The 17,705-nt window shown below is 42.7% G+C and overlaps 1 protein-coding gene across 1 annotated transcript in view; it reads right to left on the reverse strand.

Annotated features, from left to right (window-relative positions):
- Positions 1-17,705, reverse strand: part of RP1 (RP1 axonemal microtubule associated) — a 291,823-nt gene that overhangs the window by 229,300 nt on the left and 44,818 nt on the right. Inside the window, exons 10-14 of the mRNA XM_084848072.1 lie at positions 15,272-15,303; positions 12,444-12,573; positions 9,393-9,496; positions 3,714-3,887; positions 446-658 (exon numbers count right to left, since the gene is read on the reverse strand). Coding sequence (XP_084704198.1) covers positions 446-658; positions 3,714-3,887; positions 9,393-9,496; positions 12,444-12,573; positions 15,272-15,303 — 653 coding nt within the window. The remainder of the gene's footprint in view (positions 1-445; positions 659-3,713; positions 3,888-9,392; positions 9,497-12,443; positions 12,574-15,271; positions 15,304-17,705) is intronic.

Here is a 17,705-nt window from a genome sequence, read left to right on the forward strand (position 1 = left end):
ACAAGTCTAATGATACTTATTACATACAATACTTTGGTCGTCTCATAGGTAACAAGCCAGTTTTAATCAGCAATTGGCATTGACCTCAAAACCAGATTTAAAATTATGATGAAGAAACCCATTGTTAATTAACTTTATCCTGGCCAGGTGTTAGGGGTGGGGGATAAGGTAGATACAATGTATTATATAATAGACACTGAAGTATCTGAAATACTTTATATAGTCCCTGGCTCATGTTGGCCCAATTCACACACCATGATAAACCAGGGTTGCAGAGGCTCATTGTGACATGTGAACCAGATCATACCAGATCACCGAGAAACAAAAATCAGTGGACCATCAAGTCTTAGTCAGGTACTTCCATGTTTACACATTTTAAAATTGCTTTCTTCCTGTGGCAAGTTGTCTTCACAATTGCAGGTAAAGTATGAACAAAACTGCTTACTGTTCCATTACACTGGCCATCCTTGATCCTCAGATACATTCTTGGGTGTTTTGCACTTTCAAACATGCAAACCCCAGAGCTGATTTTATGTACTCTCCAGTAAGAGTAATCAGATTGATTTCCTGCTCCACTGCAGCTCCCATCAGGCTTCAGGCAGAGAGATTGGCAGTAGCTAGTAGTGAGCAAAATTATGGCACTGTTGTGGAACACTCCCTAGAAATCAGCAAAGAGAACCAGCTGTAAATAAATTGCCTTTCGGACTTCCTTCCACTCTTCAGGGTTTTTTCTCAGCCCTGTACATTGACTACAGCCCTGTCCTTGTTACCCACAACAAATCAGGGAATAGCCATTATTATTATCTGAGATGGCAGGTCACACTTGTATTTCCATAGAAGTGAATAAGAGAGTTTCTTTTACTTTAGCCAAATGAGTTTATATTTTCTAACTTTACACATATGTCTATAACAGCCTAAACAAGTGGGTCTATAAGCTCATCAACCCCCCCACCCCACCCCCACCCATCACACAAATATTTTTCTGGCATTTGTGTATCTATGCCATTCTCTTGGAAGAGGTATATTTATAATACATCTGGAGCAAAGAAACTACAGGAAACTATAGAGAAAGCTAGTAAGTAGATAGTGCTGAACTTGGATCTGGGATAGCTGGATTCAAATCCCAACTGACTGAGCCACAGATGCCATAGGTAGCTTTGAGGAATTCAGACTTCTTGCCCTCAGTTCCTCATCTGTTAAATGAAAAGATTAGTGTAGTGGCCAGCTTGATAGGCCTACTAAGATAGGTATCCTAGAGCACTGCATAGTTAAGGTGCTCTGTATCTATTTAATGATAAATAATAGCTTTTCTTGAACTTATTTTGAAATACTATAACAGAAAGTTGGATATGTGTTTCAGTCACTAGAGGGGGAGCCACTAGAGGGGGAGGTTCTTCACAGGTTGTGAAGAACCTGTCCCTAAAACCAGAGAAAGAGAGTTCTGAAATCTTGAGGGCATGTGTGTACGTGTGTGTGCGTGTGAGTGCGTGCGTGTGTGGGGTCATTCTGGAAACATTCTGTGTTGACCATTACAAAGAGACCCAAAATCTACAACTGGGAAATACTGTTATTAGGACCATCCAAAATAATTAGCAACCTTTCTGGTTTTTCAGAACTCTTCATCAGGCTGGATGTTAAGCAAAACAGGGGTGAGGAGAGATGGTTTTGAATTTGTAATCATCCTAACTTTGCTACTAGACTACGCTAAAGGCTTCATAACAATAGTTTCAGCCACTTCTCTTTTCTTATGTTATAGCCAGTCATTGTGAGTTACTTCACAAATGAAGAAAAAAATAACAACAATACTTCTTTAGAGTGTTCAAAAGTGCTCACCTTCATTATCTTAAAGCCAAAGTGTAGCTTATGGTAATCATGTAGCATGTAGCTGAGGTGGTTTTTCTTTTTCTTTACTGTACTGTAAGTGTGCATGATCCTGTTTTGGATTGGGACCATTGTCCTCTGGGAGGGGAGGGATAAACCTTCCTCCCCCACAACACACCATTTTTTCCCCAAATTCCAGGGAGGGGGAAGTTAAAAAAATAGTATCCACTGGTGCCAATGGAGTTTTTTCTCCTTTTTTGAAGCTCTCCTGGGGCCTGGGGGTGGGAGGTAAATTTTGGGAAATAAATGGTGGGTGGGGGGAGGTTTAATCATCCCTTTTGGGATTCTGGTGGGCCTGATGCAAATCAAGTCTGTGCACTTCCACTAGAGTAAAAAAAGATAAGCCTCAACTACATGCTAAGGAATTAGTGTAACTTTTCTTTGGGCCAAAATATTCTTTACAACAACCCTATAGGGTAGGTCAATATTATTGCCCCCATATTTCAGCTGCTGGGCAAGGGGAGTTGAGAGACAGTGGTTTGCCTAAGGCAGCTCATGACCAAGGCACGTTCTGGACCAGCCCTAAGTATTGCATGGCTCACAGCTCAGTCCACTTAGTAGGGATGGCAGAGAATTCCGCCACGGAATCCATGGCGGAATGGCCTTCTGCCTCCTGCCCTGCCGCGGAATCCCCCTGGGACAGAACCTGGGGCAGATGCGGCGGTTCCGGCGGTGGCAGTGGCGGCTCCGGCGGCTCTGGCGGCTGGTCTCCTGGCTGGCCGCGGCCGGGCTGCTGCAGCTGCCATTGCTGCTGTGATAGGCTACGTAAGTATTTACATAGCCTATCACGGCTAACCTCCCCCCAAAAACCCAGCGTACGCAAATGGTAGCGGCTACAGCAGCCACCATTTGCATTCCTTTTTTTTCGCCATTCTAGCCTATGTAAATATTTACGTAGGCTATTACGGCGAAAAAAAAGGAACGCAAATAGCGCCCACTATACTATTTGTATTCCCCTTTTTTTCGCCGTAATAGCCTATGTAAATATTTATGTAGGCTAGAACAGCAAAAAATAGGGAATGCAAATGGCGGCCGCCGTAGCCGCCGCCATTTGCCTATACTGGTTTTGTGGGTTTTTTGGCTTGGCGTGATAGGCTACGTAAATACTTACATAGCCTATCACATAGCCTATTACAGCAGCCTGGCCGCCATTTGCGTCCGCAACAGCCCATCCGCAGCCGGAACTCTGGCTGTGGATGGCCCTGGCTGGCTGGTCCGCGGAGCCGTCGTGGAGCGGAGCTGGCCAGGCAGGATTCCGGGGGGGAGGACCAGAGCGCCTCCCCCTCATCGCGAACCACATCCGCGAACAGGTAAGTCACTTTCGTACATCCCTACCACTTAGTCACACTAGCTCACATCACCTATTACTACACCACACTTGTGAAATCCGGCACATGTATTTCTTTTGCCACAAGTAAATAGGTTGGAAAGCTGATGTGGGGAGCTTGTATTTTCACAGCAAAATAAAACTGATGCTGTTTCACAAATGAAAAACAGATATTAATACTATATAAGGAAGAGTGGTGTAGGGCAGAACGGAACAAACACAGAAAGTGTGAAACAGTCCTGTGTATTACACTCCATCATTCTGAAACATTTGTACACAACCTCATCTACCTTTTGCATATCTCCCACAGAATGATACAGGACCACAAGGAACAAAGACATTTTTCCCACAAACTCATAAAGTGATTTCACAGTGTTAAGTTGCAATTGCAGTCTTCAGCTCCACCTAGTGGGTGGAGATCTCTCTTTCATCTTTTGAAACCTGATCAATTAATGAAGAGCCTTATATGCTATACCACCTGATTGTCTTGGTTCTCCAGTCTTACCTTAACATGAACAACAAACTCCTTTGTTAGTCCTGAGTAGACTGTGGTATCATCAGCTACTGTGCCTTGGAGATTGAAAGTAACAGTTTGCCCAGGGTTCTGGGCAGATTCCAGAATTGTGCAGCGATTTGGTTGAACATGAACCCGCAGCTCACAGTGGATATCGCCACAGTCCTAATAAGGGCAAGATGGGTCTAATCATCCATATGAACTTCCAGACATACTGATATCAGGTCATGGCTTTATGCTTTTGCATAACTATTTAACCCTGTCACGATGCCAGAAGCATGTTGCTATTGACACTGAAGATCAGCCTACTATATCGATGTTTCCTGCTCTTGGCTTCATATTCCTGTTCCCAAGCTGCTGACAGCTGCAGGATTTACATTGCCTAAGATTGTGTTGTCTGGAAATATTAGGCATCTGAACAATTTCTTGGGAAATTATACCTCCCCCCCCCCCCAAATCAGGTTGCTTTAGCATTTGTTGAGCCTAAGTAGGACTCTGGATTCTACTGCAGGAGATCATCCTGGACTGCTGCACTTAAAAAGAAAAAAAAATGTGTTATGTACTACTACTACTATTACTACAAAGAAACCTTTGAGATTGGTATGAATGCTGAGGGTAGGATGGCTGATCCTGCACAAAATCTACCCAAACTTCGAATTTAAAAAAATAAAACCATAATATTTACTTTTGATATATGAACTACTTTGAAGGCTTTCCAGTGGAAAAGGAGCCCATAAATATAAATATAAATGTATATGTATATGTAAATGTAAATAAATAACACCTTCTCAAGGCTTGAAGATATCTGACATCCATTATTTCAGTAAACTAACTCAAAAAGGTTCACCACTTGATACTGTAACAACAAGAATTGGTCAAAGACATATAACCATTATGTACACCAGCATGTAGTCGGTTCGCACTATTTGTTACAATCATGGATACAGGGTACAAACACATGAGCCCCAGCCTTAGGCTTCTTACACACCTAGTAATGGCATGGAGGATGTATCATGCAGTTCTGCCCTACGTGCGATCACTTTATGTGAGGTTACAGAATATTTCTCCAGTTCCACGCTTTTCTTAAAGTGATACAATGTGTGTATGTAAGGGTTAATCAGGAACTATGATGTGCACACAGTCATATTAGCGGTCATATGGAAGCCCTGGAGATGGGGGATGCACACTCATAACCCAAATATATTATTGCTGCCTACTGTCCACAGCCATACTGGATATTGCAAGCTGTATGCCACTGCAATTATTCCAAAGTATGCTTCAGTTGAGTGGAGGACCAGTGTTGGCTTTGTCGATTAATGTGGATTAAATTGAGTTTACTCATATGATATCAAAAGATATAAATAGATGAACTTTGTGCATGTGTTGTGTGCATATGCACACACAGATGTATGGGTGCATTTTTCTCCATGCACTTTTGTATGTTTTGTACAGCTTGAATTTATATTTTGTACTCCATCAAATGTTTCAAAAACAAATTAAATTATGGTTACAAATAATCCTTAGTCATGATCCAGACAGGGGAAATGGTTAAAGTCTACTTGATATGACATCAAAACTTGAAAGTTGTCTATAAACAATAAGAATATGCCTTACATATGTAAGGCTTACATCTTGTAAGGCTTACAACAGGGATGGTGGGTGGGGTCTCCATCCATCCCCTTTTGCTGTTCTCTCAGATCACTGATCAGAGATAAGAGGGTGTTTAAAGGCAATTCACCTTTAAATACCCTGCAAAGAATTGAGCAGTTGCAAACATTTTGAGCTGTGCATTTTGCAGGTAGGAGAGCTGTGGCATAGGATTAAGGTGTGCCTTTTGCAAGCAGGAGATTTGCTTACTTAAGAGTCGACAAGCAGAAGCTTGATATTTAGGATGCTATTTGCAAGTGCTTCTGAGTTTAGGGATGGCGGAGAATTTCTCCCCGAATCTTTGGGAGGCCGAATGCCAACGCATTCAGCCCCCCAAAATTGGTGGGGAAATTCTCCGCCGGCCCCCTGCCCCCCCCGGGATGGGACTTACCGTGGCCGAATATCCCTCTCAGCGGCGGGTCCCGGTGGCGTTTCGGCGGCGTTTCGTCGGGGGCGGGGGCGGCGGCCAGTCTCCCGACTGGCTGCCGCCGCCGCCATTGCAAAAAAAAAAAGTGCGGTAAAAAAAACACAAAAAACCACCCGTGATAGGCTACGTAACGATTTACGTAGCCTATCACGGCTAGATTTCCGAAGTCAGCCATGATAGGCTACGTAAATCGTTACGTAGCCTATCACGGCTAACTTTGGGGAAAAAAAAAAGCACGTATGCAAATGGCAGCGGCCCATGGGCACCGCCATTTGCGTTCCTTATTTTGGCACGTCTAGTCTACGTAAACATTTACGTAGACTACGGCGAAAATAAGGGAACGCTATTAGCGTTGCCCTTATTTTCGCCATAGTCTATGTAAATATTTACGTAGACTAGACATGCCAAAATAAGGAACGCAAATGGCGGTCCCCATGGGAGCCACTATTTGTGTACGCACTTTTTTTTTTTTTCAAAGTCACCCGTGATAGGCTACATGACAATTTACATAGTCTGTCACGGCTGACTTTGGAAATCTAGCCGTGATAGGCTACATAAATCATTACGTAGCCTATCACGGGTGTGTGTGTGTTTTTGTTTTTTTTTACTTTTTTTTTCGCGGCCGGGTAGACGGGGCGCTTCTACCCGGCCTGAATTTCAGCGGTGAGGGATGGGGCGCCTCCCCCCCGGCCTGAATTTCGGCGGGCGAGGCGGGGCGCCTCCCCCCCCTCACCTGAACTTCGGGGGGAGAACCGAAGCGCCTCCTGCCCACCGTGAAGCAAGCTTCGAGAACAGGTAAGGGACTTTCGCCCATTCTGCCATGGATCTCGGTGAGGCCAAATGCCAGTGCATTCGGCCCCCCGAAATCCATGGCGGAACGAAGCCCCTCCTTACCCCCACCACGCGAAAGGCGCGCGAAACGGGACACCTACCTGCTGCCATTCACGCTGACTTGCAAATGGTGGCTGCGGCCGCCATTCGCTTCATCACTATAGCCGTGATAGGCTACGTAAATACAGCTTTTCCAGTTTTGTGGCCACTGTTGAGTGTTCCAAATTTGTTGGCATATTGAGTGCAGCACTTTAACAGCATCATCTTTTAGGATCTTAAATAGCTCAGCTGGAATACTGTCATCTCAGTATGGGCTGCCGCCATTTGCATACGCACTTTTTTTTTTCCCAAAGTCACCCGTGATAGGCTACGTGACGATTAACATAGCCTATCATGGCTGACTTTGGAAATCTAGCCGTGATAGGCTACGTTAATCGTTACGTAGCCTATCACGGGGTTTTGTTTTTTATTTTATTTTGTAATGGCGGTGGCGGCAGCCGGTCGGAAGACCGGCCGCTGCCCCGGCCCCGCCGAACCACTGCCGAACCGCCGCTGGGACCCGCCGCCGAGAGGGACATTCGCAGGAAGTAAGTCCCATCCCGGGGGGGGGGGGGGGCAGGGGGGCGGAGAATTTCACCGCCAATTTCGGGGGGCCGAATGCATTGGCATTCGGCCTCATCGGGATTTGTGGAGAAATTCTCAGAAATTCTCCGCCATCCCTACCTAAGGCCCACTTGACTTCACTCTCTAGGATGTCCAGCTCAAGTTCAGTGACCGCACAATCATGGCTATCAGGGACATTAGGATCTTTCCTGTATAGTTCTTCTGTGTATTCTTTCCACTTCTTCTTAAACTCATCTGCTTCTGTTACGTCCCTGCCTTCTTTGTCCTTTTTCATGCCCATCTTTGCACAAAACGTTCCCTTGAGATCTCCAATTTTCTTGAAGAGATCTCTCGTCTTTCCCATTCTATTGTTTTCCACGATTTCTTTGCATTGTTCATTTAAGAAGGCCTTCTTGTCTCTCCTTGCTATTCTCTGGAACTCTGCATTCAGTTGGGTATATCTTCCCCTTTCTCCCTTGCTTTTCGCTTCCCTTTTTTCCTCAGCTACTTGTAAAGCCTCATCAGACAGCCACTTGGCTTTCTTGCATTTCTTTTTCTTGGGGATGGATTGAGTTGCTGCCTCCTGAACAATGTTACAGACCTCCGTCCATAGTTCCTCAGGCACTCTGTCTATCAGGTCTAATCCCTGAAATCTATTCCTCACCTCCACTGTATATTCATAAGGGATATGATTGAGCTCATACCTGAATGGTTTATTGGTTTTCCCGACGTTCTTCAATTTAAGCTGAAATTTTGCAAGAAACAGCTCATGATCTGAGCCACAGTCAGCTCCAGGTCTTGTTTTTACTGACTGTATAGAGCTTTTCCATCTTTGGCTGCAAAGGACATAATCAATCTGATTTCGATATTGACCATCTGGTGATGTCCATGTGTAGAGTCGCCTCTTGTGCTGTTGGAAAAGAGTGTTTGCTATGATCAGCGTGTTCTCTTGGCAAAACTCTATTAGCCTTTGTCCTGCTTCATTTTGTATACCAAGGCCATGCTTGCCTGTTATGCCAGTGATTTCTGGACTTCCTACTTTAGCATTCCAATCCCCTATGATGAAGAGGACATCTTTTTTTGGTGTTCATTCTAGAAGGTGTTGTAGGTCTTCATAGAACCGATCAACCTCAGCTTCTTCAGCCTCAGTGGTTGGGGCATAGACTTGAATTACTGTGATGTTGAATGGTTTGCCTTGGATTCGTACTGAGATCATTCTATTATTTTTAAGATAGTACCCCAGTACTGCTTTTCCCACCCTTTTGTTGACTATGAGTGCTACTCCATTTCTTCTAAGGGATTCTTGCCCACAGTAGTAGATATAATGGTCACCTGTCTTAAATTCGCCCATGCCTGTCCATTTTAGTTCACTGATTCCCAAGATGTCGATGTTCAATCTTGCCATCTCCTGTTTGACCACCTCCAGCTTACCTTGATTCATTGATCTTACATTCCAGGTTCCTAAACTATATTGTTCTTTACAGAATCGGATTTTCTTTTCACCACCAGACACATCCACAGCTGAGTGTCCTTTCGGCTTTGGCCCAGCCGCTTCACTCTTTCTGGCGCTACTTGGAAATACCCTCTGCTCTTCCCCAGTAGTATATTGGACACCTTCCGACCTGAGGGGCTCATCTTCCGGCATCATATCTTTTAGCCTTGTGATACATTCCATGGGGTTTTCTTGGCAAGCATACTGGAGTGGGTTGCCATTTCCTTCTCCAGTGGACCACATTTTGTCAGAACTCTCCACCATGACCTGTCCATCTTGGGTGGCCCTGCACGGCATAGCTTATGGCTTCACTGAGTTACACAAGCCCCTTCACCACAAGAAGGCAGTGATCCATGAAGGGACCATTGCATAATAGCATCATACAATTTGCAGAGACAAATCCTGAAGGCTTTTCTTCAGCAATTTCTGAGAATAGTCACTTGAAAGATACTGGCACAATTCACCTTCTATCTCATCCCCAAAGAAATGTCTTAATATTTCAAAGCTTTAAAGAAAAACAGTTTAGAATATAGTATTCTAATACTATCTAGAATATAGAATTCATAATATTAATCACATGCTTCTGGAAATGCTGTTTTAACTTCCGTTATATTTGTGATACAATTTTAAATATTCAGAAGATAAGAGGCACACTGAAAAGAGTTCATACCATTCCAGTGACCGAGCCATTCACAAGACCAAGGGCAAGATGTGGCATCTGATGGCATGTAAGTACACACGTGTTTCCTTTCTTGATAGTCACATCAAAAAGACCTAATAAATTCAGGGGGGCAAAAAAAACACCTGAATGTTGCTGTTCAACAGTAGTTTGTTTTGGATGCAATTCTTATTCTCTTAACTCAAAGACTGAATGAAGACTTTTACTTTTAGTAGGACTAAAAAATTGTGATATTTTTCCAATTGCTGATTTAAAATATAAGGCCTTTAGATTCTAAGTGATGGGTTTTACAGTATGAAACTGTATTATCAAGCTTGCTATCTCAGGGAGTTTTAATCTGTGATAACAACCTTTGTCTCAGTCCCAACCTCTGTTAACTATCTTGAGATATTGATGGGCCTCTTGGCATGGGACAACATATGGTGAAAAGGAGATACACTTGCTTCTCCTTTCCACTGCATATTGTCATGTCTGAAAAAGTCAACTTGTATCTCACCCTTTCGGGGAGATATATAGTTTCATAGATGCATGGAGGCCGTGTATTACCACATGGGGGAAATATACAATTTCTCTCTTCATACAAGTTAACTTATCACACTAAGAAGAACTTTCAGTGGCACAACTGCTTTCTAGTGTATGTCCTGGTTTGTACAATCAAACAGCCCATGATTAACAAACCATAGGTTGGTTATGAGCTTGAGGGAGTATGTTGACACCTGCCCACTCACCCACTTCCACTTTCTGAAATCAAACCAAGAACTCCCCGTTCCTGGGTTGTTGACATGACATGCAAACCCAGCACCCTGAGTTGTTTAGGGTTAAACAACACAGAGTTTTAACCCATGGTTTGTTGTTGATTTAAAACTCTGGGTTGTCTAACCCTAAACAACAGAGTCCTGGGTTTGCACATTACAACCACCACCCAGGAATGGAGCATTCCTCGGTTATTTCTGGAAGCAGATGTAAGGCAGAAGCAACAAGTGTGCAGGAGGCAGCGTGCTTGCTTGCTCCAGCATGGCCACAGACAACTGTGGGTTGTTTAAGTAATTGTTAGCCATTACATGTGAACCAGGTCATTATTTCAACATACCAAGCCACCTTGTGTTTCTCTAGAGAACTATGAATATCACCCACCACAGATGAAACCCACAGTAGTGTTTCCATGATTCCTGGAGGAAAAACATGTTCATCTAATTCTGCCACTGAAAGGGTGAAAACCCACTGAAAGGGCTGATAACAAAAGCCTGTTCTACCTTCAGCGGGACTATTGGAATCAGTTTAATGTGCCAAGGAAATGCCCGAACTTAGCTGTCCTTCACCTGGAGGTTGTGGTGCAGATTGCCCCTGACCTCCACCTCTTCTTGCTGAACCTCACTAGGCCTTAGTCCTGGAAGCTTCTTTCAATGCCAGGACTCAAAACTGGGATACATAAAACACCATCATCACTTTGTTCTAATAAGCCACCTCCTCCCTGGATGTGATGTTATGGAATCCAAAGCCTCAACCTGCTTTTCACTGTATTTCTCTTCAGGCATTCACTGCTGTGGGGTTACCTGCAAGCCTGGAGGGAGCCAGGAGCACATGCTCTGGATCCGCCCCCCTCCACTTCTGATCTCCCTGTGTTTTCAGGGAAGGTCTGCAAGGACAGTGTAAGCATCAGTCGAGACTAGTGGGTCCGATGTCAGTGGGGCAGTGAATCTGCTCCTGGTTTCAGTCAGAACTGTAAAGGAGCTATGTGAAACACCTTGGATAGCTCCTTTAGAGTTCTGTCTGAAACCCGGAGTGGATTCACCACCACATTGACATCGGAGATACCAGCCTCCATTGGTAAGCATGTTAGGCTAAAAGTGTTTATAGTACTCCATGTGACCAGGAACTCTTACAAGGAAGTGCTTCTCGGTCAAAGGTAGTAATTTTCAAGCAGGCTTTTGCTCTTGTACTTCTCATTTCAGAATCTAGAGCTGCACTGAAATGCCAAGGCACATTTCTCAGCCATTTCACCTACTTCAAGATTGGCTGTTTTGTTTTGGCTGTATTTCAGGGGTAAGGCAAAATTATTTTTGAGGGAAGAAAAGTGCTTTCCCATAAAAAGTACCTGTCCTGAGGTACTTTTTGGATTTTGGGAAATTCAAAATGACTGCTGCCACAAAAAATGGCTGCCACTTTCACTACTGAACTGGAGGCTGCTGTTATAGTGGACAGCAGTTGGACATCAACAGAAAAACACATAGTTTTACACAGTGGGAAGATTTTATTCTTCCAGCAGCTCATTTTATTCAAAAGGTGCAGTGTTAAATATCCTACCAAAGACAGATGGAACAGTCTTGTTAAACATATTAAATCACAGTATGCAATTCCATCCAACCTTATTTTTAAACAAACTACTAAAAATAAACTTAGGATTTCTTTCTTTTTTTAAAAAAGTAAGAATATCTTACCCTCCTCCCCAAACCTTTAAAGAGGCTTCATGTGAAAGCAGACACAAAGATTTGAAAGACAACCTATGTTGGGTTTTGTTTGGGGTGGGGGAAGGAGGAATCAGAGATTAACAGTACAATCCTGTGCATGTCAAATCAGAAGTAATCCCCATTGGGTTAAATGGGAATTACTCCAAAATAAACATGCTGATGAATTAAGAGAAGTAAAATTAGGGTAGGAGCCACTTCACAAAACCATTTCTCCTCAAATTTAGGATGTGCAATGCTGGTAATTCCATTCCATTTAAGCCTGTCAGGATTCCATAGCATTCTGGTAAACAGTGGCAACTGTAGCAGATTTTTTTCAAATTACTCCTCAGATTGTCAGCTGGACAACATTTTGGTCAAATCACTGTTTCTTCCTAGTTCTATCAAAAACTAAACAAAATCTATGTGGTTTCTTGCCCATGTGATGCAACGTAGGTTAGACAGATGAGATGTAATGTTTCATTATGGAAAAATATAAAGAATTCCATTTAAATAACCTATTGCCTTTTTTTTGGATATCTACAGAAATTAGTTTACAGAGTCCTCTTACAATCACAAAGAATAGACAAAAACTTACCATATTTATCTTTCTTGTCACCGAGGGCATCAACCATTCCATCTTGACTGAGGTGTATAAAACCATGGGTCACTTTGTTGTAAAACTGAAGTGTATTGCCTTTCTGAAGTTTCCACTTTTCTGCTGCCCACTGTATGTGTAGTAAAAGACAGAAAGACAACCCATCATCACACAAACAGCAGCAGTTGGTGCTGCTTTACACTGTTCATGTATACAATTAATTTAGCCTGGTGCTCGTACTGGCAGAGGTTCTCTAAAGTTTAGTCAGAAGACTTTCTCAGCCTTGCTCACTTTCAACTGGTGCTGCCAGGGAGAAAACCTGGGCTCTTGTGCTTTGTCTTCCTTACTAATGAGCTATTGCTCCTCCCAAAATTCTGTATGGAGGAATAAACATGTCAATTAACTGTGATAGATGATAGATAGATAGATGATAGATAGATAGATAGATAGATAGATAGATAGATAGATAGACAGATATTTGAACCGTGATTTGGCGTCTTGGAAAACAGCCCAGTTCATCTTGGACTGATTCAAAGGCTGCCCAATTCAATTTAGAGCTAAATACAAACTTCAGTTCAGGAATCCAAACCATCATACCACCCATTTTCTGTCATTGGAAATCAACAAGTGACTATCCTGTTTTTGCGGTTGGACAGAATTTGATGAAATCTGTATGCATAGTAGCCCTTTGTGAGGAGATCAACCCTGCCAAATTTTAGACAAATGGATGCAGGGAAGTTTGTGCTAGCTAAGTGCCTTTATATTTTGATTTGTTTTCAAAGTGAAGAGTCTCTGGCCCAGTTCACCCTACACACTGGCTCACCATGGAGTATTTAACCCATGATGAGTCACAGCATGCGCTGGGTGCCATTTTGAATATGCAACCTGCAATGGGTTGCAACATGTCATCCTGCACAAAAACCTCAATGGCGGGGTTTGGACAACATGCCACACCCCCATCGAGGGTTGCATATTCAAAATGGCACCCAGCATGTGCTGTGGCTCATGGGTTAAATAACTCACAGTGATTCTAGTGTATTATGCAAAATGGGTCAATAACTCTTTTATTCCTTTTTTATTAAATTATTATTAAACAAAAATAAAAACAACGCAATGCACAATTATACAATCAATAGTAAGGTACTAAAGGGGCCAGAAATAACACATCATAATCATAATCATAATAAAAATCTCCATTTATATTCATTACATAAGACTTAATAAACAGTAAATCAAAAATCAAAAATAACAATAGTTATTATCCCAGCTTGAACATACTATTTTCCAATAACAAAGTTACTTCCAGGACTTCTTCAGTTTATTTCTTCCTTTCCAGTAAATAATAAATTTACTCCACTGTCGCATTGAGTCTTTCTTTGTTGCTCTACCTTCCCAGGTTTTATATAGAATTATTTTGTACATTAATATTCATTGCCATACACTATTTTCCCATAACTTAAGAAAGGTGGTGTTTCTTTCTTTTCCCCAAATTTTCCGATAAGAATCCAGGCTACAAGTAACATATTAGCAATTGGTCGATCCTCCCCTTTCTTTACAAAGATAGTTATGGGTCAATAATTATTTATTTCTTGGCAGAATTGTATGAAAATTGCAAACATACTTGACACTTCTGATTGTAACATTTATTTATTTATTTATTTTCTCCAAAAAAGACTCAAGGCAACTTACAACAAAACTGAAACATACAACATTTAAAATAGCTAAAACAATTATCCACTAAAATATAATTACCCAGTAAAACAACTAAAATGTCAGTGACAACGATAAACAATTCAACTGATGCATTAAACAGTCTTTAAATATTAAACATTTAATTAAACATTAAACAGTTTGGGGGTTTCCAAAAAACGATATGCTTATCCCCCTTCTTTGTGAACAATTGTTGAAAATGGCATACAGGATAGAGATAGCCAACCCACAAAATATTGGAAGGATAAGTGCAGTAGTTTTTGTGGAGTCTTCAAATTAATGGTGAGGAAGTGATTTATTTTCCCCTTTCCACCTCCATGGGGGCTCGGTGGGCATTATTTTATTTATTCATTTGACAATTCGTATGAAAATGGCATACACCATACAGGTGTCCCTCGGTAGGAAACCTGCAAAATTTCAGAAGGATAAGTTCATTCATCATAAGTTATGATGAATGAAAAACAGTTTAAGGTCTTTATGTTTTCTGATCAATTGGCACCAACTCACAGAAGGTGAAATAGGACTTAGAGAAGCATACAGTGGCGGAAGAAGGACTTGAATATCCTGTATTTTCCAAGCAAGCTCCTGCACCCAGTGCTCCAAGGTCCCACAGACTCTATAAAAACTTTTTAAACATCCCTTCTCCTGGGACAGAGAACTAGGAAGGAGCACTGAACACTAGATCAGTTCTGCAATATATTACTTGAACTTCCCTCCCAAAGCACTGAGATTGGAGAGCTCTGATAAAAGCATCCACTGTAATTAAAAGCTAGAGCTGTCAGTCACCAAACTACACCACCTCCTCTTCCTATTCCTTCTGCCCATCCTGGTATTTTCCTTATATGAAAAACTTGGAGAGAAATGCAACAATTTTTGCAGACACACTGTCTGTGTCCCTTTAAATTGAAAGCAAGAATGAAGCTTTGGGAAGGTTCAGGTTTGGATTTGTTCCAATTTGGAGGTGCTCTGCTTTGATTCTGACATCTCCTGAATCTTATACATGTGTACACACACACACACACACACACACACACACACAGAAGGGGGAGATGTTATACAACATAATTCAAATAAGACTGATCAATTTGTTTAAATCTTTTAAAAGAGTAGATCGTTACCATTTCTGTTCTTTTGGTTTCCAGCTCTTGTCCTGCAGAAACACAAACACCAATATGAGTAAATCTAGAAAAATTAAAGTATCCTGTTAGAATTAATGGGACTTAAGTACTTACCTATGCACTTAAATCCCATATAATTCCAATAAAACTTACAGTGCAATCCTGTTCTGCAGGTCTGCTGACTGGAGGGAATTTGGATACAGTGGAGGAACTCCACCACCTGGGGGCCATGACCACAGAATCTCCTGGTACCTGCTGTTGGTTTGCTGGATCCAAAGCCCCTTCATTGTCCCAAGAGAATCCAGGATCAGGCCCATTAACTAGACCAGCCCGGAGCCAGCATAATTCATTTCCCCCCATTGGTTTCAGTGTCGGGGACTCAAAATAACTAAGATCCATCTGGCCTGTTTTTTGAACCCCACCACCACTTCCTGCTTTGGCCAACATGAGCTGGATTGTCTACCACTTCCACCCCACTTAGGGTTGCTCTGCCCATTTGCAATCCTGTGCATGTTTACTCGGAAGTAAGGGCCAATCTAAAGTAAGGGCCAAACGTTCAGAAAAGCATGCCAAGTGGAGCTATGCATGCTATCTTTCCCTACTCTCCTGTAAGCATATGTGTTCCCAATTTGGATCATGAGTGCAGTGTTCTGGGAGTGTTTTTTTTGTTTTTGTTTTTAAACCTTTCTTCACTCACCCTTATTTTTCATGAAATTTCACCCCAAGGGGCAGGGGTGTTAAAAGGAGGGGAAAGTCACCTTGTGGCTCTTGATGATGTGGACAAGCTGCTTGGTTTGGTCAAAAAGACAAGTTTGAGCTCTGCCCATCCTGGCATGTAGTCCAGGGAGGAGAGAGGGTAAAGCAACTTTTGCTGAATATCATTACTGCCCCCCTAAGGGAAGGTAATTTTCCATCATGTCTGAAAGAAGCAATTGTTAGACCGCTTCTGAAGAAGCCTTCCTTCGACCCCCTGGACTTCAATAAATACAGGCCAGTAAGTAATTTACCATTTGGGGGCAAGGTAATTGGGAAGGCAGTGTCCATTCAACTCCAAGCGGTCTTGGATGAAACTGATTACCTCAACCCATTTCAAACAGGCTTCAGAGTGGGATACAGAGCTGAAACTGCCATGGTCACCTTGGTGGATGATCTTTGCCTGGGAATCAATAGGGGAAGTGCATCCCTGTTGATTCTTTTGGATCTCTCAGCGACATTCGATACCATCAACCATGGTATCCTTCTGGATCGCCTGAGGGAGTTGGGGGCACTGCTCTCTGGTGGTTCCGCTCCTTTCTCTCAGGATGGTTCCAGATGGTGTTGCTCGGGGATAGCTGTTCCTTGAAAAAGGAACTATTATGTGGAGTCCCTCAGGCCTCCATTCCATGCCCGATGCTGTTAAATATCTACATGAAACCATTGGGAGAGATCATCAAGAGGTTTGGGACTGAGTGATGACACCCAAATCTATTTTTCCTTATCATCTTTATACAAGGAAGGTATGACTCGTCTGAATGACTCCCTGAAGTTGGTAATGGGCTGGATGAGGGAGAATAAACTGAAGTTGAATCCAGGCAAGACAGAGGTGTTCATCGTGAAGGGTCCTAATTTAGCTATTGAGGTATGTCAAGCAGTTCTGGATGGGGCTGCACGCTCCCTGAAGGAGAAAGTTCGTAGCTTGGGGGTGCTTCTTGACCCAAGCCTGCTTCTGGCACCCCAGGTGGAGGCAACGGTGAGAAGTGCCTGTTATCAACTTTGGCTGATATGCCAGCTACGCCCATTCCCAGAACACGTGGACCTGGGAACGGTGGTGCATGTGCTGGTAACCTCTAGGCTTGATTTCTGCAATGTGCTGTAGTTGGGGCTGCCTTTATATTTAGTTCGGAAACTTCTACTGGTACAAAATATGGCAGCCAGGCTGGTCTCTGGGACATCCCATGGAGACCATATTACACCAATTTTAAAATCTTTACACTGGCTGCCAATTTGTTTCCAAGAAAAATATAAAGTGCTGGTTCTTACCTTCAAAGCCTTACATGGTCTAGGTCCAAGGTACCTTAGGGAGCGCCTTCTCCCCTATGTCCCAGTCCACCACCTAAGGTCCTCTAAGGGCTCTCTGCTGCAGCTGCCTAATGTGAGACTGGCAGCCACACGCAAGGACCTTCTCCTTTGCCGACCCTCGGTTGTGGAATGACCTGCTGGTTGGAATGCACCTGCTGATCTCGTTGAAGGTCTTTAAGCAGGAATTAAAGACACTATTATTCCAGCAGGTCTTCCCTTTTTAGAACTCTTTTTCCTTCAGCTGACTTTTGTATACTGTTTTTAAGCAGTGCTGTTTTAAGCTGTGTGTTATTGTTGGGTTTTTTAAAAAAATGTTTTTAGTTCAAAGTTGCTTTAGTTATATGATGTTTGTATATATTGTCCATATTTATTTATT

Source organism: Heloderma suspectum, chromosome 4 (assembly GCF_057233095.1).
Source record: "Heloderma suspectum isolate Gila_16-S chromosome 4, 16-S_ref, whole genome shotgun sequence".
Taxonomy (NCBI): Eukaryota; Metazoa; Chordata; class Lepidosauria; order Squamata; family Helodermatidae; genus Heloderma; species Heloderma suspectum.